Raw genomic sequence first — 25,592 nt, forward strand, 5'->3', positions numbered from 1 at the left:
TCAGTTTCTGCAAACTCAGTAGGGACAAAGAGACAGAGGCAATTTCTTTGCTTGTGATTTTTGGACCTGTCTTCCCAGTGGGAACTGTGTTCCCCGACGGTTGTCCATGTGGTCTCTCAGCTCCATATTCACTATGGTTTCTCAAAAGCTGCTGGTTTTCTGATAACTTTGCTTATACAGGATCCAAAGAGCTGCAACCACTCCATCCCACTAGAATCAACCCAAACTAAGGAAGCCCCTTAGTCTATGGCTTGACTTCACTTTGTGCTTCTCTTTGGGCAGTATCCTCTTACAGTTTTAACCACTGCTTCACAGATGAGCGTTCCACTGCTTCATGCTTTCTATCTGAAAGAAATCTGTTTATGTCATCACCTTAACCGCAGTCTGTGTATGATGATGCTAATTAATAACTTCCAGTGTAGCACTATTGCATAGAAAACCAAAGAGCCACCTCTGATGCCTGGAAAATTTGGTGGGTATGTTTTTGAAATGGACACTATTGTGTGAGTGCGCGTTAGGCAGTCATGGACCTGGGAGAAAACATGGCTGAAGGAGATTTTTCTGTACAATTCCTATAAAATTGTCTAGACAAAATAATCTTTTCAGGTAGAACTTACACAGCAAAAACCCAGACTTACACACGATGACTTTAAATTGTATAGTAAACTTTTGTATTACATTTTTTTTATTCAATTGTGGACTCTTTAAAGTGATTATCTTTGAACATGGATACATTTCTATAACTTGATTATTTTTGTACCTAATAAAATTCTAAAGAATTTGAGATTATTTCTTAGTGCTTAGAATTGTATTGCTTAGTATTGCCTTAAAAGTAAGTTGTTTAAACTATTCAAACTGTTTATGCAAGGTTCCTCTCTTCGTACTCCTTCAAACCTAGATAAAATCCCTGTTTCCAGAAGGTATGTTGCTGCAGGAGGCACGTGCTCGTGCCCCTGCCTGGCTCGTTTTCCAGCCTTTCCCATGCCCTGAGGCTACAGACTTGTTCCTGATTTTGGTTCTGTCGTCCAACCTTCTGCTAAAAGCACAGTTGACAGTGACTCTGGACTGGGTCGCTCAGGGTTTTATCCAGTCTGCTCTTGGAAACATCCAAGGATGCAGATCACACAGCCTCTCTGGGCAACCTGCTCCACTGCTTGACTGTCCTCATGGTGAACAAGTCTTTCCAAATATCCGATCTGAACCTCAGTTAATCTTGATGTACTGTTGTCACTCACCCTCCTGCTGTGCACTGCTGTAAAGAGGCTGACTTTGTCTTTTCCATAACCTCCTTGTAGGTACTAGAAGTTAGCTATTAGGTCCCCCAAGCCATGGCCCCCTCCAGCAAGGCTCCACAGCCCATCCTCACAGGGCCTGTGCTCCAGCCTCCATCTTCCTTGCGTTCTCCGTCACTACCCAGTTTATCTTTATTTCTATATATTTTTTTGCCTTAGGTGCTGATCTCTGTGTCCAATTACCTGAGGATTTTTCTCTGCAGTCAACATTTTGATCAGTCAGATCAGTCCAGTACAGAGAGCATGATCTGGAACTTTTGTGGCTAAAGACAACACTTCTGTGGTGTTTCAAACCTGTGGCACCAGGCGTGCGGGAGCGGTGGCACTGGACCATTAGCGTTACCAGCACAATGCAGCACCTTAAAAACTGGGGAGAACTGAATGGGAACTGAAATGCCTAATAGTTCAATGAGATGTAAGTAAAATACTTGGCCAGAAGACAGTCCTGGTTTCGGAAGAGTTCGTTTCACTTGGGCACAGGGTCATCCGTGTCCTGGTTTCACCATAGGTGGAGGAGGTGATGGTGATTAAAATGAAACAGGAGCCCAGCTGGCTTAAAAATGAGGGATTGAACTGTTGCATGAGAGTTGAAGGCACATGTGCTTAATCATTTCTCCATAAGGCTGCAGCTTTATTCAAGGACTAGAAGGATGCAGGTGGATTGGGAAATCCATAGCACAAATTCTCTACCAGCATGAATAGGGTGACAATAAACAGGGTGACAACATCAGTTACCCCTGTGGAGAAAATTGCTTAGCATTTCAAATAATTTAATTTTCTTTAATTGTGAAATCAAAGTATATCAATCAAATGTGGAAAAGGGCTCAATAAATTTAATTATGAAACACTAAATTATGGCTAGATGGTAGGTTTAATTTTGTATTCTATTTCTTTTGATGACATAGAGGAGTCTATTGGTTATGATGCTCAGGTAATTACCTATCACAGTAATAGTTTTAATGGCACATGATTTCTTGTGTTTTCTACTTGAAAAACATGTTACGTGTGAGGGGAAAAAAAACATTTTTGCAGTTTTGTAGATTTTCACTAGCGGGCAAATGTATTTTTGAATTCAATCAGGAGACAGTTTTGTAAAGCTGGCCTTTTTTATTATATAGGGTTACATTTCTTGGTCATTTTAAGCACAGTTGAGAATGTACCAGAAATGCCATTGTCTCTACTGTCATTTTATTTCAGCTTTTCTAAGTATCTCTGCATAGAAGTGTTTTAATGGGAGAACTTGCTTGTGGTGTTTTGTCTTCAGATTTTTCTTCCCCTAGGGAAGCCTGCTAGTCTTTTAAAATGACATTACAACTTGCTCAATAACCAGCTTGGGTGTTGGAAGAAATCTGAGAGGAACGTTGGAAGGAGAAGAGACCTTTTGAGTAGCAATTTACTAGCTGCATGTGGAATGCTGAGTTAATATAAAACTGTATTACTATTCTACCAGTGCTAATAATGCATAACATTATTCTTCTGTCTTGCATTTTTGAAATAATGTATGTGTACAAATCAGTCTTCACAACAATTCTGTGAGAGAGATAACTATCAACGTTATTCTAATCCTCATAGTGTATCAAATGAGAATAATGACTGTTTCAAATGGAGAGCTCAACAAGAGGTAGAAATAGCATGTTTCTAACTGAAAGTCCTGTAGCAGGTTGCGTTGATCATCCCGTACATCTTTCTCAGCCCAATTATTACACTTTACCTTTGCAAAAATGTCTCTTATCATTCTAATTTTGCAAATTTCCTGTTTTGCTGAAAATCATAGAGCAGCCCAGGTTGGAAAGGACCTTGAAAGATCTTCTGGTCCAACTTTTTGTGGGAAAGGGAGCGTAGATGAGGTCATCTAGCACCCTGTCCAAACACATCTTGAAAACCTGCAGTGATAGGGACACTACCACATCCCTGGGGAAGTTATTCCAGTAAATGATTGTTCTCAATGTAAAAAATTTCTTTCTTCTATCAAGATGAATGATCTTGATATAAGATCAAAATGTACTTCAGAATGACCCATAAATGGGTCATATAGATTGCTTCATAAAAGGAACGTGTGTGTTTGTGAGTCCATCTGTCTTCCTATGTGAGGGAGGCGGAAACCATAGTGCTGTCTAGAGCAGAAGTCCCCAGGCTTTCTGGGTTGCAGTTTGGATTTTGGTTGAGTTCTCTCCTTTCAGGTTTTTGACCATACCCACACCTCATACTCAACTCCAATCTCAAACCTAGGAGAAGCTGTTGCATTTTTGTCAAGTTCTCAACTTTATTTAGCACCTGTCCACATGATTGAATGGGAGTTTGCTTATGTAGGCAGTGTAGTTAGCAGAAGATGAAAATATACTTACTGCTCTACTAAGAAGAATGATCATTGAGATAGTACTGATATAGATATACTTTATTGGCAAAGGCCTTGATCTTGCAAGAAATTCAGCTGAACTACTGCGGAAGCAGTGTGCAAAATCCTTTAGTGGCATGGGGAAGGAGGAGGCTTTAAGCATCTTTAAAGTGACAGCATGTTAATTGGTGGCTCACTCACAACGCTGAGGTTTCTCTGGTGCATTTTTTATATTCTGTATTCTGCATCTACCTATGTATATCTTTGTTTCTGTGAACCATGTAAACTCCATTATTTCATGCATGAAATCTTTGATTGAAAGTGCTCAAATAATTAATGGATATATTGCCTATACAACAACCTATCAAACTACTGAAATATAATCTTTTCCGTTATATATCGCCCTATTTTAATCAGTTTCTAACAAACACACCTAACTTGTAAAGGATGAATAAAATCCTCTTAAATTCTTTATGCATTTTTCCCACTGTCTTGCTGACCCAGCATGCCCCTACTCCGCTACCAGCTCACACTTTTCCTTCTCCTCTTGGCTTCCCCTTCCTCACTCCGACAGTGGGTTTGTTTACTCAGGCTCTTCAGCTATCAAAAATTCTCTCTCATGGCCTTTTTCCCCCTCACAACCTTTGAATAACACTTTATCTCCAGATCTTACTTTAAAGGTTTCTTTCTCTTCAGTTACGATGATGCTTTTAATTGTAAATGGTGGTATTTAATAAAGATTACTGCTAAATGAAAAAATAATAATTTTATTTGTGAATTCAGGGGCAAATTAGACTCCCAGGTGTGATTCTGTGATTATTGTTATTACTTTGAATGGGACTTATGTTCTGCCTTTCATTTTTTTAAGAAACCTTCTTCTCTTCTCATTTAGGTATCTTTAACAGTTGAATAGTGATGCAATGAGTCATTTTAATGTTAATCCATTGCAGCTCTGTCGAAATCAGATTATAAATTTGGAAATCGTTTTACTGCAGGACATGCACTGCTGGGGACAATCTGTAGTGCAGACTTCGAGGGATGGGACTGCTAGTTCTGTGTTTCACCTGCAAAACCTCCCTTTTTTGGGGAGATGGGCAAGGAGGCAGTAGATTTATTCCCCACGTTTCCTATGCAATGCATCTCCCTGTTACAAGGAAAAACAAAAAAGATCGATGTCTGTTTCCTGTATTTTTCTGGACAGGTATTTCCCAGTTCTTGGCCTAAGACAGATCACAATTACTCAGGCAGAAAGACTCAGTCCTGACAAACGGTTTGAAAATCATACAGTACTATGGATTTAAAACTATCTTGCTGTGCCTCAGCCACAAATTTCATGTACGGTTAACCAAAAAACAAAAAAGGCAGAAGTCAGAGGGCTTGGTGCTCCTTCACCTTTCACTTGCCTTACTGTTCCTTCCACTTGTACGAGTATGTGCTAAAACAAGCTTCTGCTCCTTGCTGCACATCTGTGAGGCACCAGAGAGGTTCCGACCTCAAAATTTTGCTTTCCTTTGTTCTGCAGACAATGGTAGGCATTCTACTAAATCAAGTCATGTTCAAAGAAGATTGTTTCTTTACTCTGAAGGTTTAATCTCCACTTTCATAGGAGATTTCCTACATGGCATAATTTACCAGCCAGTTTTATCAACAGATTATTTTTTTTTCCAGAGCTCTTTTACTGTGGCCATCCAAACTTAGCATGTGTTTTTTGAAAGTCTTGCCAACTTTAAAATTCCAAGTGTGAAAGTAGAGAATCAATTTTCTAAAAACTTGGCTCACTGTTTGTCTGACTTGTGTTCCACAAAAATAACTGAATATGAAGTTTCTAAGTTCAGCCTTTTTTTTTTCCTTGAGGTGTTAGACTACAAACATTTTCATCAGGACTTAGGGAGAATCTTTGCTGATAAAGATGTAATCAAAATTTGATTCATTTTGTCACACACTTACCAATTCTGTAAAAACAAAGATTGTTATTCTGCAGCCGCTTAATGGCTTCAGATTTTCAATATTCCTTCAATATTCTAATATTCCTTCAGCAAGTGTTAAATGTACTCCTTTCTTCATTATTTTAAACTTCACAACTCTTTCATTATGGCAAATTTAAACTTCCGTTTAGAAATGATGCAAATTAGTTTCAGGTGTTTCTTAAGAAAAATTGCAGTAGACAATCTAGAAAGAATTATGTGCGCCTTCATTTGACAAACAGCATACGATACACTTTTCATTTTATATCTGCTTCTGACTTGGCAATACCTCATCAGATAATTACAATCTGTTTTCTTTACCAAATCACCTATTAAAAATTTTAAATAATGTAGGATTTGGGGAAAAAAAAAAAGCAAGGCATGTGGCAATATCATTGGCTGTCATGTTTCAGTCTTACCTAAACTGACTTTCCTACTCCTGAGCTAGCTGAGATTTATATATGCAGCACTTACTTGGCAGTTGGTGTCTGTCCTCGTTTTGGCAGGGCTAGAGTGCTGTGTTTTGGATTTAGGATGAGAACAATGTTGGTAACACACCGATGTTTTAGTTGTTGCTAGGTAGTGCTTACACTAGTCAAGGACTTTTCAGCTCCCCATGCTCTACCGACTGAGAAGGCTGGAGGTGCACAAGAAGCTGGGAGGGGGCACAGCCAGGACAGCTGACCCAAACTGGCCAAAGGGATATTCCACACCATATGACATCATGCTCAGTACATAAACTGGGGAAAGCTGGCCGGGGGGGCCACTGCGCAGGGACTGGCTGGGCATCGGTCGGCGGGTGGTGAGCAATTGCACTGTGCATCACTTGCTTTGTGTATTATTATTATTATTATTATTACATAATTATTATTATTATTGTTGTTGTTATTTTATTTCAATTATTAAACTGTTTTTATCTCAACCCATGAGTTGTTCTCACTTCTACTCTTCCAATTCTCTCCCCTATCCCACCGGGGGGAGGGGCGCGAGGAGTGAGCGAGCAGCTGTGTGGTACTCAGTTGCCGACTGATGTTAAACCACGACAGTGTCTGAAGTACTCTGAGGGGAGCTGCAGTGATGCCTTTGCCTGGGGCTGCTGAGCCTCCTTCCCAGCTGCCAAGTCTGAGTCCCAGGGGGGTGAGGAGCAACGCCCGAATGAAGTGGAGCTCTGCCAGTATAAAACTTGGTATATACAGAAAGCAGTAGGCTCACCCAGTACAAATACACGCTGTGGCTCCGATCTGTAGACTTCTGCACGTGGTACCTTTAGTGGCATGGGTAGTCCTTGGGGGTATTCACAGGCTTTCTGTTAAGCAGATCTAAGTGTCTATGCACAGTTGTCACTTTTGCGTCCACTCTTACAAAAATCGTACATATAGGTGGCATTTCATGTGTAGTTTCACGGAGTCCAACTTCCTTAAGTTTGCCTAATTTCAGAAATCTATAAATAAAGTAGCTCAAAGGTATGTAGCTAGTAATATTTGGGGTGCCTGCATAGGCCTGTTCGGCAGAATGACCTGTACTTTATAAGCCTTGTTACCATGCATTGGGTGACTTAGTGCATAGTTTTACAGGAAATATTTTAGGACATACAGAAATATTCTAGCTGAAACTTCACTTCTGAATATGAAAATCTCATTTTGCTAAATTATCTGTTGAATCCTTTAGAAGCACTTAATCTGATTTAGTCTGTGCATTTAGTCTTCAGTAACAAGGGAAGCTCTTATTAACCCAAAGATCCCATTAAAAATTACATACTCCAGCTGGCCTGGGTGATTGAGTCTTCGGACGCTGACACTGGTATATCCTGTATTCTGGGAAATCTGCAGTTTCCTCCTGAAACAAGCACTGACAGGCTTGCAGGTAGCCAAATACGGTCTAAACATTAATGCTGATCATTCACCTTAGATAGACATTTGCCTGTCATGAAACGCAAATCACACTACTTGTTTACGTGAAACCAAAGTGGTCTGTACTAAAGAGCTAAATTTTCTGTCTTGAACATGCATTCCAGGCTGCTGATGTTGAAATCCGTGACATGAAAAATAAAACAAAGCAAACAGAGAATATAGCTGCATGTGGACATGTATTCAGAAGAATAAAAAATTAAATTGTATCCATCTGCTGTGTAATAGGCACTGCCTGCAACTATATCATATTGTACATCTAAGGTGACCTTTCCTGTGTCTAAAGAGAATAGAGGGAAGGGAATGGTTCCTTTGAGGCATGGGGTAGAGATCAGGTCTACTGTTTAATTTTATGCAGGTTCATGTGCATGTTGCCAGCTGTTAGAGTTGTGTAGTGTGCTCCTGGTTGCTGTTCCCTTGGGAGTCAATCTATGGCCAACCTATTTTGGGTGTTGGATCACTGTTGCTTCTAGAGTGGAGCAAGGAGTAAAGTCGCAATGTGTGTAACAGAGCTCACGTGGTGGTACGAGGCAGAGTGCCTGACTAGGATGAATGAAGGTAATGTGCACTAGAAAGTCCACTGAGGCTAATGAAGAAGGGATGTGATGTTACTTTCTAATTGCCTGTGCTACAGCAGCCCTCAGCAGAATGTAAATAATCCATTGCTGGCACATGGAGCTGCCAGGTTGAGCTAATGGCAGGGCACCTTTGCTAGAGCAGATCTGGGAAAGAGCATCTGCTTTCCCACTGTCCTCATCCTTTGTAAGAGTACCAGCCTAAGTCTGTAGGAAACTAGTCGCTCCAACTGTGATTTCATGGACGTCTCATTGAGAATGGCAGAATTGCAGTCCAGATTGCAGAAGTCTGGTGGCTTGAGGAGGCACGTTAGAAGGAAAGTGTCTCCCAAGAATTATGCAGGGTAGTTTGGACACCGTTGACTCACTGTATACAGTGCGCAGAGTAGAGTATTGCAGAATGGTTGATCTGCTATGCAGCTGGGTACACCTTTAACTGATAAAGCCTTAGTTATGTATTGTCTAAGAGAGAAATCCCTTTTTTTCTGGAAGAGAAACTAGGGTACCTAGTGTGACACTAAAATATGAAAAGGGTTGTGGCTTAGGATTAGGACTGAAGATTCAGGGAGAGCACTGAGGTATGTTAAAAGCAGAGGTAGACTGGGCATGACTGTGTAATGATAGGTCTATCTTAGTCTCAGGAGAGATTATATATTGGAACATTTCAGATTAGCGCTTCTGTGTCCAGGCCTCTCTTTCCAGACAGAATTGGGCTAGGCTATCCGTTACTTCTTACCAGCCTACTACCCTTGTATAACACCAGGTTTCTAAACAGCAGGTCAGCCTGTCTTTATAGTGCTCAGATTTTTTTGAGGTGCTTGAATAGCCATTCTCTTAAAATTTTGGGAGTCTCTCTATCTGATATTTTTCAAAGTTTGTCATTAAGTGGGAGTCCCATCACCTGATCAGCGCTGCAGGGAACCACACCAATCAGTTGGTGAACTGGCACAGAAACGTTCATTTTGAGATTACCAGTTCAGATCCAGTGATGGCTGAGAGCTCTGTGGGGATGAGGAGGTGCAATTTTCTTTATCAGTAAGGAAGCAGTCGAATTTTGAAAGCATTTACCTGTTTTGAACCTGCACCATTAAAAAATCAGTGCTCAAAATGGAAATTTTTGTTGCTTCATCACGTGGACCTTGGAATGCAAAGATGTGGTGATCAGTTGAAGTATTAGGGGCAACTGAAGGTCAGACACTGATGCTTTAACTTGCCCCACTGAATGAATACACTAGGCCACTGATGGATAAATTATTCCGCATGAGTAATAGCATCAGAATGCATCTCTAGAAGGGCCTGGTTTTGAGAATAGGCTCAGATAGTCCAGAAATATTAGTAAAAAGAGTAATCTAGGAAAAGCTTGCAGTGCTTCAGGGATCTGAAATGTAAGTTTCCAAGGAGAAAGAGTTCCAAATACACAAACTTGATCTAAAAGATCATACGGTATAAAGAGAATTGCAGTTATTGTCCAATGGAAGTGAGTCAGGAAATAGTGACTGTAAAAATGACATTGTAAGGTTCTCTCTCAATGACTTGCACATCAAATTTGCTCAGTTTATACTTTAAAGGAAGAGACAATTTCTAACTCCCTATGCTGCACAGTCAACCTGTGATCTAAAATCAACATAATGCGCTTTCTTCCTCTTTTTGAGCATCACTATCAGCAAATATTTCGTACTCAGAACTTTGCAAACAGTTTTTTGACTGATGCATAAAAGCAGGTGAAAATACAACTATAATGTTGTATGGCTGATTTAGTGCTCCATTTGTAGCAGAAGTAACTTAGCTTTCTTGACCTAGTAAATAGATATGATCAGCAGTTTTATATTGCATGGCAAGATACTGCTTAGTATTGGGCAAGACTATACTTCTCTGGCTATAAAGAAATTATAAACAAGAGATAGTGGAAGCTTAAAGTGTTTAGTATTTTAAGTGTGCCACTAGGGATATACAGGAATCAAATAACAAATACGTTATGGCATTGTCAGCTCCTAGGAGGTTGTTCCATTATATTACCCGTATGCAACTTCCCTGATAGTGTAGAGCCTCTGTCATCATGTCTGGGACATGTTCCTCTTTCCGTGGCCTATGTTAATAGGATGAATAAGGGGAGAGAGCATAGCGTATGTTTCCCTAGTTCTGCTGATTCCTGCCTGCTGGTGCAAGTCAGAGCAGTATCCATGGCGCTCTAACATATGTTGGGAGACTGGATCCAGGCACAGTTAAGCCATGACTGGATGGATGCCCAGGTGGCCAAGGGCCAGCATTGGTCCCTCATCTCTCAACAGAGTGACTCTGAGCCGCTTTGCAGTAATTACAGCAGAGGACCTATATCTGTGGTACTGGAGTCGAGGTGATCGTGTTGATACTTCTGTAAAACTGAGTACGCACAGACCTCAGCTGGATACTGATGTAATTAATAAGCGTTATGGCTTCTCTCCAAGTAGTTAGATCCTGAAATACTTTACCTCTTTTAATTGCTGCATAGGAAGGTAGAGATGAGGATTGTGAAAATCTAGAAAAGTGAAGAAAGGCGACAGTTCCCAGTGGAGGCAGAGGCTTCTGCACACTTGTGGCTGTGTGTATTAATTGGCTGTTTGTACGTACACAAATGTGAGCGAAGTGATGCATGTTTAAACATTCTCATGTCAGCCACAATTTTATGGAACCTAATGCCTTTGTTATGAGAGGTGAATTTTGAGCCTAGCAATGCAACATGGATGTGAAGTCCAATGCGTTACCCCAGAATAAAGGCAGAAAATGACACAGTATGTACAAGTCAGATGGTTAATGCAATTCAAAGTCAACACAAAATGGGTGTCTTCATTTTGGGCACAGGCATGAAAAAATACTACTGAAGTGGAAAGTGGGTGATCGGAAATTAACGAGATCAATTATATAGGAAAAAAAGAGATTGCCCTTTTCATTTCACTGTGTGTGTGTGGAAATTAACATTGGAGGGGCGTATAGTTTGGTCTAGTCCTAGAAATAAACGGTTTTTTACAAACGTTTATGTTTGTAAACATATGCATATATGCCTGTCCACTGTGGGGCTTTTGTGTTTAAGGAAACAACTCTTGTTGTTTGCTGGAACTGATGCTTCTGTGAAGAAATTTGTCTTGGTGCTGGCCTCAAAGAGTCACAAATATGTTTTAAAACACTGTTATTCTTCATTCTCTCTTTACTGGCCTTGAAGCTTGGTTCCACGCTAGCAGGAGGCCCAACACCTCCATAAAGATGTGCTACAGGACAGCTGTAATAAAAGAATATTCAAAGTTATTTTGTATTTTCAATTGCTATTATATGAAAATCAAGTAGACACAAGCTGGTGGTAGCACTTAAAATCTAGCGCAGAAATCTGCTCTTCTCTGAAACAGTCATATGAACAAATGTTGGACGTTACTTCCAGCATAGAAGAGATGGTAACACCAGTGTGGCATTTGTAAACCTGCTTCCAAGGTGATCTAAAGACTTTATTGTCTTAGACCCAACCCCTTTTTACACTAATCTTGTAATAGCCAGATGGTTTATGGAGAAAATATCATTTGGCTTTTATGTTGTGAGCAACAGAAGAATGATTGCTTCTAAAGTGTTGCTGTTTAGTGAGATATTAATGGAGGGATAATCCATTTACATTTTTACAGCAGAAGTTTTGTAATGCTTTTGGGATTCATTTATTCTTCGCATTTGTGAAATAGCCTCTACTGAAATAAAGCTGAAGTAATTTGCTGTGGAGGAAAAGAGTAGTTTGTAAAAAAAAAAAAAAAAATTTTTTTCGAGGCTCCATACAAAGTCCTGCTGTTGAAATAATAATTTGCTTTTTATATAAATTTTAAATATTTTTTCACAGGCATCTTACAAAGTGGATCAAAGTTGTAAATTCCACATGCTATATATTCAGTAAGCACTGTGTAGGCATTTTAACTATGTGGGTTTTGTTGATCTGCAGTAGATAGTGAGATGCATAAATATGGGTGACATGTCAGTGTGTATTAACCTTCTCAATAGCAGTTGTTTGCTGGTTCTGCCCTATCCCGTCTAAATTCTCTTCTAGGCGATCAGTGCTTCGGTATGCTCCTGCCTCTGTTTCTGTCGTACAGTCCTGCTAGGAAAAGCAACAAGATTGCCATTATTCTGTGCTAAGAGGGCAGTATAGAGTGCAATTTTCATTTACAAATGAGTATTATGTTACTCTATTGTCTTGGCATTGCAGGAACGAGACAGTGATTATTTTTAACTGCAGACAGTGTCCTGCTTATATGTTTTCTGCTGCTCAGGTAACCTTTGCAGAAGAATTGGGGCAGGGAATGAGGGAATAAAGATGGACTAACAATGCACATCTGGTCAGGCGGCTTATTGGTAGTTGGAGGTACCGTACATTGGAAAAAACCACACGCAGTCAAAAATGTGATACAGTTGACCAAGTGCTTGGATGCTTCAACACTAATAAAGAAGCTGGAGCAGAAGAAAGCCTTCTGTATTGAGGGAACTTATCCCATTAGTAAAGTCTTGCTGCATTCTGTTTCTTTCAGATCCTTTTGAGGATGGAAACATTTTAAATTATAATAATTTGAGTCATGTGGCCTGCTCTGCACTTTGCATTGCTATATGATGTATTTATTTTATTGACTGTTGGCCTGTATATACTCTATTTGTCTGTACATATATGTGTGTGTAAATTGCAAACAAAAGCAGGTGATTTCTTGACTCCCTTTTCAGTATTCAGCTTCAGTATCTGTAAAAATTGGACAAATGACGTGATGTTTGCTGGTGTTATGCATGGTGTAACTGTGAACATTCAGCCCTGCAGCTCAGGGAGCTCTCGTGGCCTCTCTGAAACTCGCCACTTGTTATGTGATCAGTTAGTGAATAGAAGACACATGTTAAAATTACCCTTTGCACACTTAGCTGTACAGCACGGGAGTCTGGATGGCACCTGGAGCAGCACAGGCTTCTGAAAATGCAGCAGAGGAGGAAAAAACCCTACTCAAGTTTGCTTCTTTTTGTTGTAGAGAATCCATGAAGTACTGGGAGCACACCTCCCTCTAAGAAAAGAGAATCTGAAGCCAATGCAAGCCTACGGATTTTTTTCCTTTGTTAATTAGGTCAGAAAAACAGATCTTGTGTGGCCAGTTTTTCTTAAAAGCTGTTATAGCCAGTGGCAAATGGGTAAAGTTCCTGCATCCAATATCAAGCAACTGGACAAGGAGAAAGGAAAAGGGTTACTATGTATTTTTAAATAAGCTTAAAGGAGAGAAAAGATCTGTTACCCAACTTTGGATATGATCTGGAAGATAATGTTTTGGTATAACCCATTAAGTCAGTGATTTCAAAGCAAGTTACCACTGGGTGAAGTTCTGTTGTCCGTGCTGTGGATGTAGATCAGCCAAGGACCCCAGGATGGTGTTTTTGGACTTAAGGCTTATGAAATATACCTTATGAACAACTGTGTGTAGGATGGATAGTGCTCTAAAGCCTCCTGACCTAAACAGAAAAGCTTTCCTAATGAGGAAGCATAGCTGGCGATGTAGGCAATGTGCAGGATGGGGCTGTACTATATTGAACTTCTCTCTCAAATGGCTGGAGCATGCCTGTGGCTCCAGCAGGTGATAGTTGGTGAGGGGGCTGCAGAGATGGATAGAGAATAGGATATTACTTGTAAATCTATCTTAAAATGCGCTGGTTGTAAACTGCAAGTATGTCTAGAAGAGAAAACTTGCAACAGCCTATACTACTTTATACTGCTTGTGTAATTATGTTCTTTTTAACCGCAAAATTTAGCTAAGAGAAATATGTTCTTGAAAAACAGTTATGTAGCAGCAACTGCAGGAAGCTGTGATGGCTTTCAGTGCACAAAGGAAAAAGACATGAAACAAAACTTAGATTAAGCAGCTTTCAATTATCCTTTGAAGTGTCTTTAAATCATAATTTTAATATCATACTCACACTGAACCTGATTTACATTCACTTGCAAACTTCAAATATAAAGTCTCTGGCTAATTTCAGGGTGAATTCCAGATGGGAGGTGGTATGTCCCTGAAATGTATCATTCATTTTCACATTTAATACTTGTTCAGAAATAGAGCCAAAACATTATCCTGAATGCTCAAACAAATTTTGTGGATTACAAAAAGAGTCCTAGCCAAATCTATTATAGAAAAACTATACTGAGTTAGAGATTATTCTTGAGAAGTTACCTAGTTTTCTGTGGGGAGACTTACTGGCCATTTACACTATTGTGTGTGAGTTTTTTAAATAAAAGTTTTCTTAATTTGAAGATCAGATTTCCAGTCAAGGTCATTTTGCTGAAAAGTGACTTTCAGATGGAGAAACAGCATATTTTAGAAAAAATTAGAGTGATACATAAAACAAATGAGGCTTAGCTAAGGTTGCTCTTGCAATTAACTATAGATTCCACAATGCAAGATTGTCATTTTCAGAAAAACAATTACCCTGTTGCTAAGACAACCTATTCTGAATCCAAAACTTTCTGAAGTTTTGCTCTTTTCATCCTGAATGTTTCTGTCCAGCCCACGTTCAAAGACGACCTTCAAATGTGAGCTGTATTTAAGCAAGTGTATCCAGTAAAGTGAGTTAACCTGAAATGACTCCAGGAGGAATGATAAAAGCAATTGTAGCAATCTCTATATGAAATAAACCAGAAAGAAGAAAAAGAAATAACTTTCTACAAGGAGATCAATAATGAGTAGGACTCATGTTTTCTAAAGACCTCAGGAACCAGCTCGTAACTTAACTTGTTAAATACTGCTGACACTAAAAAGACTGATTTCTTTTTTTCCCAGAAGGCTGAAGAGCAGCAGACCTCTGACAATTAAGACCTTTAAAAAAAATGTCAGTTTTGACATTCAAACCAAAGACACGCAGGGAATCTGTTAATTAGTCTTGACAATCTTGTGATGAAATCCTTCACTTTTGGGCCTTGATGTTAGAGACATTTCCGCCTATGTCTTCGGTCAACTGAAGAGGATAGATTTCTCCTTCTCTGGGTCTAGTATCTTAAACTTGCAGTGAGTACATGTGATTTATTTTTCTGTGCTCTGCTGGTGCCCTGTGCAATATTGTTCCTTGGAAACCTGTGAGGAAGAAAAGACATCTGTCTGATGACTGTGAAGATGTGGTGTCCTGAAAATGGGAATTGTAGTCAATTCCTCATCTTTAGCAGACATTTGCTATATAGCAACAAAAAAGAAATGTTTGGTAGTGTTTTTTCATTGGAGACAAAGCTTTCAGTCCGCTGGATTAATCTGTGATGGCAAACTGATGAAGCTGCCAACCTGAAAGAAACTAACAGCATCTATTTGGGTCTTCTTGGTCCATCATAGATGTGGTACAGGCAAGAATTTTTCTCATCTCATTGGTTCTGCACATCAGATCTGGAGATAACCAAGCAGAGAAAAAAAATTATGCTTTTTAGTGTATTTGGTCCCTTTTTTACTCAAAAGGTTCACCAGTAGCTGAAGCACAACATTACCTAAAACAGAAGTGCTTGTTTTCTCTTTTAAACTGTGCATTTCTCCATTCTGCCTTGTGCTTGATGAAACTCTTCTGCCTGTGCCTCCCGGGCTGGCGTAGCAGAAGCTAGCGTCAATGAGAGGAGGAAGGCTGCGGTGTTATGACCGGGATTTTCTTGCATCTTCACTCTGCAAACCCCTGGAAGGTTATGAAACAATTTGGCCATATTTGAAGTTCTCTCTTCTGCTTTTGTGCTTAACTGTGATGTCAAGACTTTTTTGACAGAAGTGATCTAATGAACCACTCGGATTCGCTGATGATCATTAGAAATGTTTACTAGCCTTAAAACTACACAAGCTTATGGGGAATTGTGGTGCGTGCTGATGAGTGTATTTTATTAACAAGATGCTTCATATTTTAATGGGCTGTTTCTCTCAGGCATTTGAGGTGCTGTTATGCTAGTTACTTAATTTTATGAAGTTAAACAATAAACATTAAACATTAAAAGTAAAACCTCAGGAAGATTGCCAGAGTGCAAAATAGATCTGTCCCTCAGCAGATTTAATTTACTTTCATTTTCAAAATGTTTTTCTTTTAGTTTAGTAACATGTATTTTAGTATTTTGAGCAAGGGAAGACAGACTTTAATCTGAGCCTCTAGGTCTGAAGGCACAGAAAGGAGTGATCTGTTTTCTCCAGAGGATGGCAAGCTTTGTTTTCAATTAACCCAAGCATTTGCAATATGTGGCCTGTTGATGCTTCTGCACTTGAAATCTTTGTGGCTGAACCATAGTGAAGTTGAACTTGGAAGTCAACCAGTAAGAAACCTGGAATGGTGAAATTAGAACAAATAAATATTTGGTGTATGGTGTATGTTTATCTTTTATGTTTTCTGCATTTACCTACTTTTATAGACAGTACTGGCACCTTTTTGTGATTATTAAAAACTAAGTTACTTATTTAGCTATAGTCTTACTCTTCCACTTGCATGAATCTGAGCGATTCAGTGTTTTGTTGGGGCAGAGCAGGGAAAGTAAACACAGAGCCCAGGGGGCAGATAATGCCCATTAATTCCTTTTATTTGCACCTGGCCTGCGGGCATGTAATTATTTTTCACGTGTTACTGTTGGAAAACCCTAAGCTATGTGATTAATGTGAGTCTATTGAAGGTGTAGAAAGGCGTAGTTATTTCTCAGGAAGGAACAAGACCTCCCTTCTCCAAGGTGGAATATAAATCATGTGGGCAAGGAGGGAAGGCAGGCTCCATGTTACGGTAAGCACAAAATTTCTAGGCAGGAAACTTTCCTGCTCTGCACAGCCATTACTACTCAAGCTATTAGCCCCAGGCACGAAAGGCTTACTTTCATGGCACAGATGGCATTTCATCTGCCCAGACAGCTGGGCTAATTTCACCCTTGGACCTGTTCTACAGGAGGCCTTCAAAAAGGGTTAAGAGTGGTAGGGTTTGGGCTCTGCTGTTGAATATGTGCACTCCCCCCAGCTGCTAGTTTGCTGAAGACACGGTACAACCATGTTTATCACTCTGGTGCTTTCAAAGCATAGAGTGGAGTAGGAGTGCTTGAAGTCATGTTTTGACCATTTTGCAAAGTTATATTGCTGTATATACTTTTTATTTTAAAATGGTGTTTTAAAAAATATTTGAAGAACCTTGAAGAAAGGATTGTAAGAGGGATAGTAACCTTCCCTGTGGTCAGGAGCATTTCTGCTCCCCGGTCGATCTGTTTAGGGGAGGGAGCAATGCAATGAACTGAGTATATAACCAGCTCTCTGTTACTTGTGGCTCTGGAGACAGAAGCACCTCAAACAGTAGACAATTTCTGATCACCCTGCGGGTGACAGAGGCTGATGCCAAGACTTGCCAGGGACTGCTGTGCAGAGCAGAGCCAGCTGAGGTCTGCAAGGGCTTGTTAACACCCAGCGCTGCCCAAGACGGCCGAGCTGGCCCTGGAAGCAGTGAAGTTGCATTCAGCCATCTTGTTTCTAAGCGAATAAATCCATCTGGGCCTGAGCTGCTGACGTGGGGCCAGCTCTGATGTCTCTCCATCTGTGGCACAGTTAACTTGCGGCCCCACTTCTTCTTGGGATCCCCCGACTTCAACCGTACCATCTGCCTCCTCAGCTCTTGGACTGAACAAATTGCTAATTACTGTGTCTGCTTGCATGGCCCAGTTCAGGCATTTCTGCAGCCCAGATTAGTTGATCTCGTGGGTCATGATCTTGTTTAATGCACAAAAGGCCTGTACTTGTCTGTGCCTTTTGGTTCTGACTTATTTTGCATATTTAGCGGAGCTGATTTTTATTCCCTGTCAAAGAGGGAATAAAAGTCCCTCAGGCTGGGACTTGTTAAGTAGGGTAAGGATGAGGACGAGGATCCTGACTGAGTGGAATGGGGAACCTCAGCGTCAGAAACTGGAAAGTGGTAGGGACAATTCCCCTGATCTACAGTTGAGAGGATCATGAGGAAAAACTACAAGCCAGCATTTAGGAAGAGTTTGAAGCAGTAATGGGAGAAGCTGCATTAGATTTAAATCCTTCAATGCATTTGCTGCAGCATTTTTCATCCTCAGATGAAAGAAGATGAAATATAATGAGCGCTGAGTAAAGCAATCTTAGCTGTAACCAAAGCCTTTTGAGGAATAAAGGAAAATTTAAAAAAACCCAAACATGCCTAAAATAGAAAAGCTAGTGGAGCCTGTGAACACTTCCCAATTCTTTGGACTTGTTCTTGGGTTGGGGTGTCTTTTTTTTTCCTTCCCTTGTTTTCCTTACTCCCCTGCATCAGGCAGTGCTTGATATCATCACCTTGTTGTCATATTTGCTTGGGGAAACAAATCTGTCACAGCAGTTTCCTGTCAATACCCTGTCTTGAGTTAGCAGCATGTGCCTAGCTCCAGCACTGTAGGATGATGTCGCTTTTGCTGAAAAATACCCACTCTTTTCATTATCTACTGAAGAATGAACTGCACGCTGGCATTACCTAGATTTGGAAACCAAGTGTGCTGTCAGAGACAGAGTTTGTAGCAATTCTTTGAAGTCTCAGTTTCAGCCTATGTATAGAGTTTATAACTTCAGATTTCTATGGAGCATAAAATTATTCACATTCAGAATTAATTTCCTGATGTTCTGTGGTTTTTCAATCCCATTTTTTATTTTTCAGCATTTATATGTAAAAACACATATATGGCATTAATATTCCCAATGTAATGTACCTATACGTAGGAGTGTCCCCACAGAGAGCTGTCATATCTTTACTTTTCTCTCACCTATTGCTTCGTTCTCATTAGGATTTTGCATGGCTTGGTGTAGTGATGCTGTCAGAGAGGGTAGTGGTGCGAGGAGACTGGTTGTATCAGGGTTGTTTAGTGGTTACCGATACCAGATAGTTTACAAAAAGTTATTCCTGTAACATGAATTTAAAATAGAACTGAAACAGTCTACTAGGTTAGATGGTAGCACTTTTTGTAAGGTGATAAATCCTAAGAAGAACAGGTACTTAAACGGATGGAAATGACAAGGACTAAGCAAATTAGCGTGTTTGTCTAATCAGTTATTTAAAATCACTGCATGGCTATAGTGTGAAAATGGTGAATGTAACCTTGGGAATAGCTTCACTAAGCGTTGTATCAGAGGTTAAAAATGATAGCTCTGCTTTCACCAAGATATGGAAAGCAGAGATTCAGTAAATCCCAGAGCAAATAGTGCATGTGAGAGGATGGAGGCCAAAGAGGATAATGTGTATTAGTCTACATATGTGGATCCACATAAATCTTTCTGGTTGTTTTATGTTTGCCAAGTCTAAATTGGAATTAATGTGGTTGCTTTTTTTTTTTTTAAATAATCACTGTCTACGTTGAACCATTCAGCTCAGTTTTGTACCATGTGGAAAATTCCTCCTGAAATAAAATGAGCACCTGCAATTTAGCTGGAAATTTAGGCTTTGCAATGCAAAAGATCAATAATAATGTTTCCATTTGTTTGGGGTTTTTTAGAGAGATGTCTTTTTAGGCCAACAAATGGGCTGAACAGAGAATAAGTAAACTGTGTACATCACTAGGTCTGAATCAACAGCCTCAAAGATTTGATGGACCGCATCAAAACAGACGGGTAGTAATAGCTATGAAGAAGGCTGTGTGACACACTAAAGAGCAGCAGTGGGCCAGTAAAGTGAGAGTGTGAAGGACCTTCAGCCTCTGTCAGGAAAGACAATTCAGGAGGCGGTCAAAATGCCATACTCAGCATGGCCAACGCCAGTTTCTCCCTTCTTCAGAAGCTGCTTCCAGGACTCAGTTTTGAAGCAATTCTGCTGGGCTGAAGGACCATGAGTAACCAAGCTGGTTCGGCATCCTTGCTGAAGACACACTGTGTCAGTACGTGAATGAGCCAAAAAAATCATAGTCCCACTGTCAATCTCCTGACAGAGCCATCTTTTCCTATTTCTAAAGTATGATCAATGCTTAAAAAAGTGAATTTGGGGTATTTGGCATGACCCTTTCCCTCACTCTGCAGTAGGGTGAGGGAATCTGAGCAGGTATCTGGGACACCAGCTAACAGTCTTTAACCTAAAGCGAGAAATAGGATGAAAGAAAAGGTCTCCTTCAAACGATGCTTCCCCCATAATGAACAGACCTACCAAACTGGATGTGCAGTTCTCCCAGCAGACAGGCAGACGGTGACTGCACCACTGCCTTTCCAAGGAGTCTCATCCCAGGATGCTCCCTTTTGTTTCAGCATACGCATGGTTGCACAAGCAATACCCAGAGAAGGTGCAGTCCAGGAATATCTTGGCCAACGCCCTGGCTGACATGAGACCATCTTTAGCATTTAGCGCTATCTTTTAATTTATGCCATTCTTTGTGTTTTTAACACTTACAAATCCATTTGTAAAAATTATGTTATCAGTACCCGTGTTGATGAGTGACTACACGTAACACAATAATGCCTGAAGAACAACCGACAGCAGGGCCCTGCTATGGCAGTAGTTGTCGCAAAAGAAAGCGTGCTTGAAAAAGCTTTCTAAAGACCAAGCACATGAGAAGACGACAAACACTAAAATGACTTAAAGCTCTCTGAGGCAGAGTGAAGCTGAGGTGAAGAGAGCAAAGAGTGAAGAGCCAGGAGCCAACAAGTTCAGGGAAAGATGGCCCAGCCAGAACTGTAGGAAATTTTCTGAATTCCCCAAGGGCCCTGTTTTAGCAGCTTCTGCAGCAGTTTCTCTTGGATCGAGTCCTGGGCTTTGTTCTCCCTTCCCTGCAGTTAATCCGGAGATACCATGTCAGTCAGTTTTCTGCAGAATTTACTGCTTTAGAATTTTATGCTTTCTCTTCCAGTGCAGTACGCACTCGCTCAGCCACTTCTGCAGCTCTTTCCCCTGGCCTGGCTTGGTATTGAGCTGTCTGAAAACAGCACCTTCCTCACCAGTGGATTGGCCCAGACTTGATGTTGCAGTGAATTTAGTTTGAATGTGGCGAGTGCTGCAGAGGTGGCACAGCTATGGGAAGATGAGCTGGAGTCTGTTGTGCACTGTCAGCGGTACCATCCTCTAGTGGCAGGATTGCTGGGAAAGATATGTGAAAAGATAACACAAATGTTTAAGAGGCTCCAGGAGGAGCCTAGCATTTAGCAAAATGTCTTTCTTTGCAAACTGACAAATTAATAAATGATGGAATCAAAACTGGAACCCTGCAGTGTCACTTCAGAGTTTGTGGTAGGAGCAGAGCAGCACTTTAACACTTTGCCTGAAGGGAGCGAAAAAAAACCTGTCGTGAGTTAAAAGGAGAAATGTTCATCCCATAATTGCCTGGTGCAAATTTCTTGTTTGCAATAAACTGTCAGTTGCAATTTTCAGCCTTCAGAAATAAGTGGCCTGGTGTTCAAGACTGCTGAGTACCAAAAGTTGTGCGGGTCAAGTTGTGTTGAGAACATAATCTGAAAACAAAGTAGCAAGACAAAAGTTACGACTTCCGTACCTTTGATTAGCAGGATGGATGTACAAAAAGAAGCAAGCGGTTCTCTCCCTCTTTCAAAGCCCACTGAGAGATTTTCAGAGCTGCTTTTAAAACACAAAATCAAATAATTTTATTACATGCAAAACGAGAACATATGATTTTGAAGCCTTTAAGACATGTACAGAAGGGCCCAGGGTGTCATTTGAGGCACTGAGGTAGTTTTAATGAGTTTTAATGTTAACCTGTCTATCTCAGTGTGATACTACTGACCTGTCCCACGTTGTGAGGATTAATTACTCATTTTGCACTGCCACTTTGAAGACATAAAGCACATCTCATGTCAGGTAAGGTCTGCATCAAAAGATTCAAGAAAGCACTAAGCACCGTTTTGGGTTTGTTTTCTTTTTAAGTCATCTGGCAGCACCTTTCCAATCTACCAGTGTGCTACAGGATAAGTTTATTTTAGGCTGAAGGGAAGAGCAGGCTGTTTTGAGACCTTTTCAGTTCACTCAAGCCATTTTTGCTTGCTATAGCTTTAAGTCATCAATTGATTTAGAATATGTTAACAATCGCTGCAGGTTGTGAATAGACATTTGAAATGCTGTTTGAATGAGTGTGTCCTTAATGCCATAAGCTCCTCAAGAAAAGATTATCCTAACAGGCAAAATTCAAACCTTTATTCTTTTTTGTGTTTCATCATGTAGAAAAACCAAACCAGTCCTTCTCCCAGCATTTTGAGGGGCAGTCATGCCTCTCATCTGGGAACTGCTGTTGGCTTCCAGGGACAGAGAAAAATCAAAGCAAATAAATAAACAAGGCCCCTGAATGTTATGGGGGACTATAGAAGAGCAAAAGGGATGTCCTAGAGATTAGCTTGAACCAAACTCTACCCTGCTCTGAAAAAAATGAGGAGTGCAGAATCCAAAGTTTGCAGAAAGATAAAACAATAACTGGACTGGCCTGACACCTAAGGACCTGGTCCTCTGAATTGGACCAATCTCTGTGAAATTAAAAAAAAAATAGTGGACAAGCAAAGTGTCTCCCTAAACCTCTTTGACAGCAACTGATGTAGCTGAATACCAGCTCTAGACTCAGAGACTGCCTTTGCTTCTTTATTGAGACCATTGACCTTGGGTCAATGGGTAAGTTCTTTTCAGCAGTCTGTCATGTGAGTGGTGGTCTGGTCTCCTAGGTCTGAGTGGAGCAGTTTCTTTCCAGATCAGGGCGCTTCCAGCAAATGAGATATTTTGAGGTAAGCTCTTTCCCATGGGGGTAGTTGATCCAATCTGTTATTTTTCCATCGCCTTGCTAGTCCCAGCTGTTTATACTTGTTCACTTTAGGCTCTGATGAAATAAATTCTCTTTCGCAGTGACCTTTGCTTCAAGTGCGCAGTAAATGGCCCAGTCTGTCCATATTCCACTCTATCCGTGACACAACTTTTCAGTTCTGACTTTTTCATGTTGAAGATCCTAGAAGGGAATTTCATAATACATGCTGTATACCATGATTTCAGACTACCCCTAAGCTCCTACTTCAGATTTAAAATGTTCAAAAAGCGACAGTGGTGGTTGTCTGCTCTGTATAGGCTGATGTATATTTGTCTGGGTGCATGTATGAAGTGTATCAGCAATTGTAACATTCCACTGGCATTTCTCCAGTAACTTTTTTCTCCATTTAGGATCATTCCAGTGAGATTCCATGACCAAATACCTGGTCTTTGTCAAATAGATGCTGTTTTGTACCAATGTCAGCAATCAAATCTAAAGAGAGAGGAGATCGGGTGGAAGTAAGCTTAGGTTTTATAGTGGTATTTTATCACTGTTGCATGTGCAAATACTCCATTCCTCTGTCCACAAGTTCTATCAGCTCTCCAGTAAATCACCTGCTCTACCTAAAGCAGGGGTCTTTCAGATGAAGGAAGATTTTGGATCTACTTCTTTCCATTTTCTCCCTTGGGGACATAGGTAAAGCCCCAATCTTATGTGACTACCATTAAAATGTCACAAAATCAGATGGCCTTGGACATGAGTAGAGGAAAATCTATGCAAAACAAATGTTTTAGCGTTCTTGTCCTCTTAAAAGTCACCTTTACTGCACTAGTGTGCAACACACATTTTCCCTGCCTCCAATGCAGCAGTTGGAAGAGGTGTTGCTATAACAGAATGCAGTAAATTTTAGGAGGGGGAAAAAGGGCAGAAAAACAAAATTCAGGACCATGTTGTTGTTTCTTCTTTGCTTTTCTGAATGATGATACTGCAGATAGTTATGTGCTTACTTGACTACCCACCTGCTATGGTTTGTGTCGTACAGCCAGCAGACAAGCCAGTTTTGCGAGGTTCACTCAGGTTGTATTTGTCTATGCCGTGCTTGTTCACAAACCCTGTTCTTCGCAAGTTTTTTACTTCTACTTCCTGAGTGACACTTCTGTCACATTTTTGGACTAATATAATAGTGGTTGACATTTTTATATCCTGAAGGCTTGTAGAGAATTTTAGTACCTGTAAAAAAAGGTGCAAATCTGGAAACATATATTTGGATGGGGGTAAGTCATTCTACGTCACTCCTAATTTAGGTGTTTTGAATGTTTTTCTAACAGAAAGATCCCCTTTTTCCCTTTGGATGTAGCTTCCCCTCAACAGCTGTTCTAGCATAATAGGAAATGCCATTGCTAAGAGGAATCCTCTCTTCTCCTTTCCACTGAACTATTCGGTCAAAATAAATGCCAATGGCAAAATAAATCTTTCAGGGAAAACTGAAACACCTTCATGAATCCAGAAAGCAGTGGCTCCACAGCGGTTGGGTGGAAGACTGGCAAAGCAGCTGTCATTGTTTCAAACATGTTTTTTAGTGGGAGAGTCAAGCAGTGAGAGGGAACACGTGTAAGTGCCTCCAGTGAAGGAGGGCATGGCCCACCGTGATGTCTGCCGGTACCGTTTCTCTTCTACTTTGGGGATTATTCCTTTTTATGTGTCTTTGGGACTGCCTAGATTTCTACTGTCAGGAGCAGGTCAGGAGACCTCTTCCCCTGTCCAGGTTAATTTGGCAGACTAAGCTAGAGGGTTGCAGGGTCTGAGGATTGTGCAGCAGAAACCAAGTCCCTCAGTCAGATTGTGTGTGTGTGTTTCTTTATTAATAATACTTTGAGGGAACATGGAAATGCTAACAGACAGATGGGCAGATCTCTAAATTTTACACTGCGGTAGGAATGAAGGAGTCCTGCACAATAATTGGCCAGAAGGAATGGCAAGGTCTCTGTGGCCCCAAACTGCTCTACTAATTGCTACTCTTTCCCCTCAACTCTCTGTGCTACTTTGGGTGACATCACTTCTGCCAAGACTCAGTTAACTCATCTGTAAAATAGGGCTAATCAGATTTGCCTACCTTATGGAGATTAATTTATTAAGTTTATATTGCAAAGCGGTGTGAAGGCATAAAACATTATGGAAATGTTGAGTGGTAGCCATGTTATATTAATTTTGTTTATTGAGTCCCATCACACATCGTGTCAATGCGCTTCTGCAAATTATGGCAGCACAAGCTAACCGAAATGTAGCCTTTTCTAATGCTGTTTTTATTTTGCAATACTCTTGCTAGTTTTCCAAATCAATATGAGTTGGGTAAATAAATAAATGGCCTAACTTTTGTTTAGCAGCTCAGGCTGTTTTAAAGTCTGCTCTGGAAGCTTCACTTTTTTCTGCTTCCTATATTCTGATTGTCTCACAATTTTAACCCCTCTGTCCCTTGCTCCATCTTGCTCTTCCTGTCGTTTTTTAAAGTGATTCTGCTGCACTTAAATCTCTTTGGCCCTTGATTTTAACTTGCTGGGTCTAGTGCTATCACTTTCAATGATTTTGATTTGAATTTCACTGTATCTTACCGTCCTGACTGGTAGGTATAAGCTCAGTACTAAATGTTTACATGTGTAGACCCTATGGGGAAAAAAGAAGCCCTTCTAGTTCATCTACCAGGGGATACAGTGATTAAGTGTACAGGACTGAAAGTTCTGCTCTGCTGTTCCCCGTTGTGAACAAATGTGCTTTCTCAAAACCACAACTAGGGAAGGAGGCAATACTTGGCAAA

The 25,592-nt window shown here is 40.5% G+C and overlaps 1 protein-coding gene across 9 annotated transcripts in view; it reads left to right on the forward strand.

Moving 5' to 3' along the window:
• The window catches only part of FARS2 (phenylalanyl-tRNA synthetase 2, mitochondrial), a 254,593-nt gene that overhangs the window by 192,634 nt on the left and 36,367 nt on the right, over positions 1-25,592 (forward strand). Inside the window, exon 9 of one of the 9 annotated variants that reach the window (XM_076330486.1) lies at positions 1,452-5,578. The exons of the other annotated variants lie outside the window; for them this stretch is intronic. Within the exon in view, the coding sequence (XP_076186601.1) occupies positions 1,452-1,458 (7 nt within the window). The 3' untranslated portion in view covers positions 1,459-5,578. Of the gene's footprint in view, positions 1-1,451; positions 5,579-25,592 lie in introns of those variants that run through there. 9 annotated transcript variants of the gene reach the window in all.

This window comes from Aptenodytes patagonicus, chromosome 2, assembly GCF_965638725.1.
Source record: "Aptenodytes patagonicus chromosome 2, bAptPat1.pri.cur, whole genome shotgun sequence".
In the NCBI taxonomy this organism is placed as follows: domain Eukaryota; kingdom Metazoa; phylum Chordata; class Aves; order Sphenisciformes; family Spheniscidae; genus Aptenodytes; species Aptenodytes patagonicus.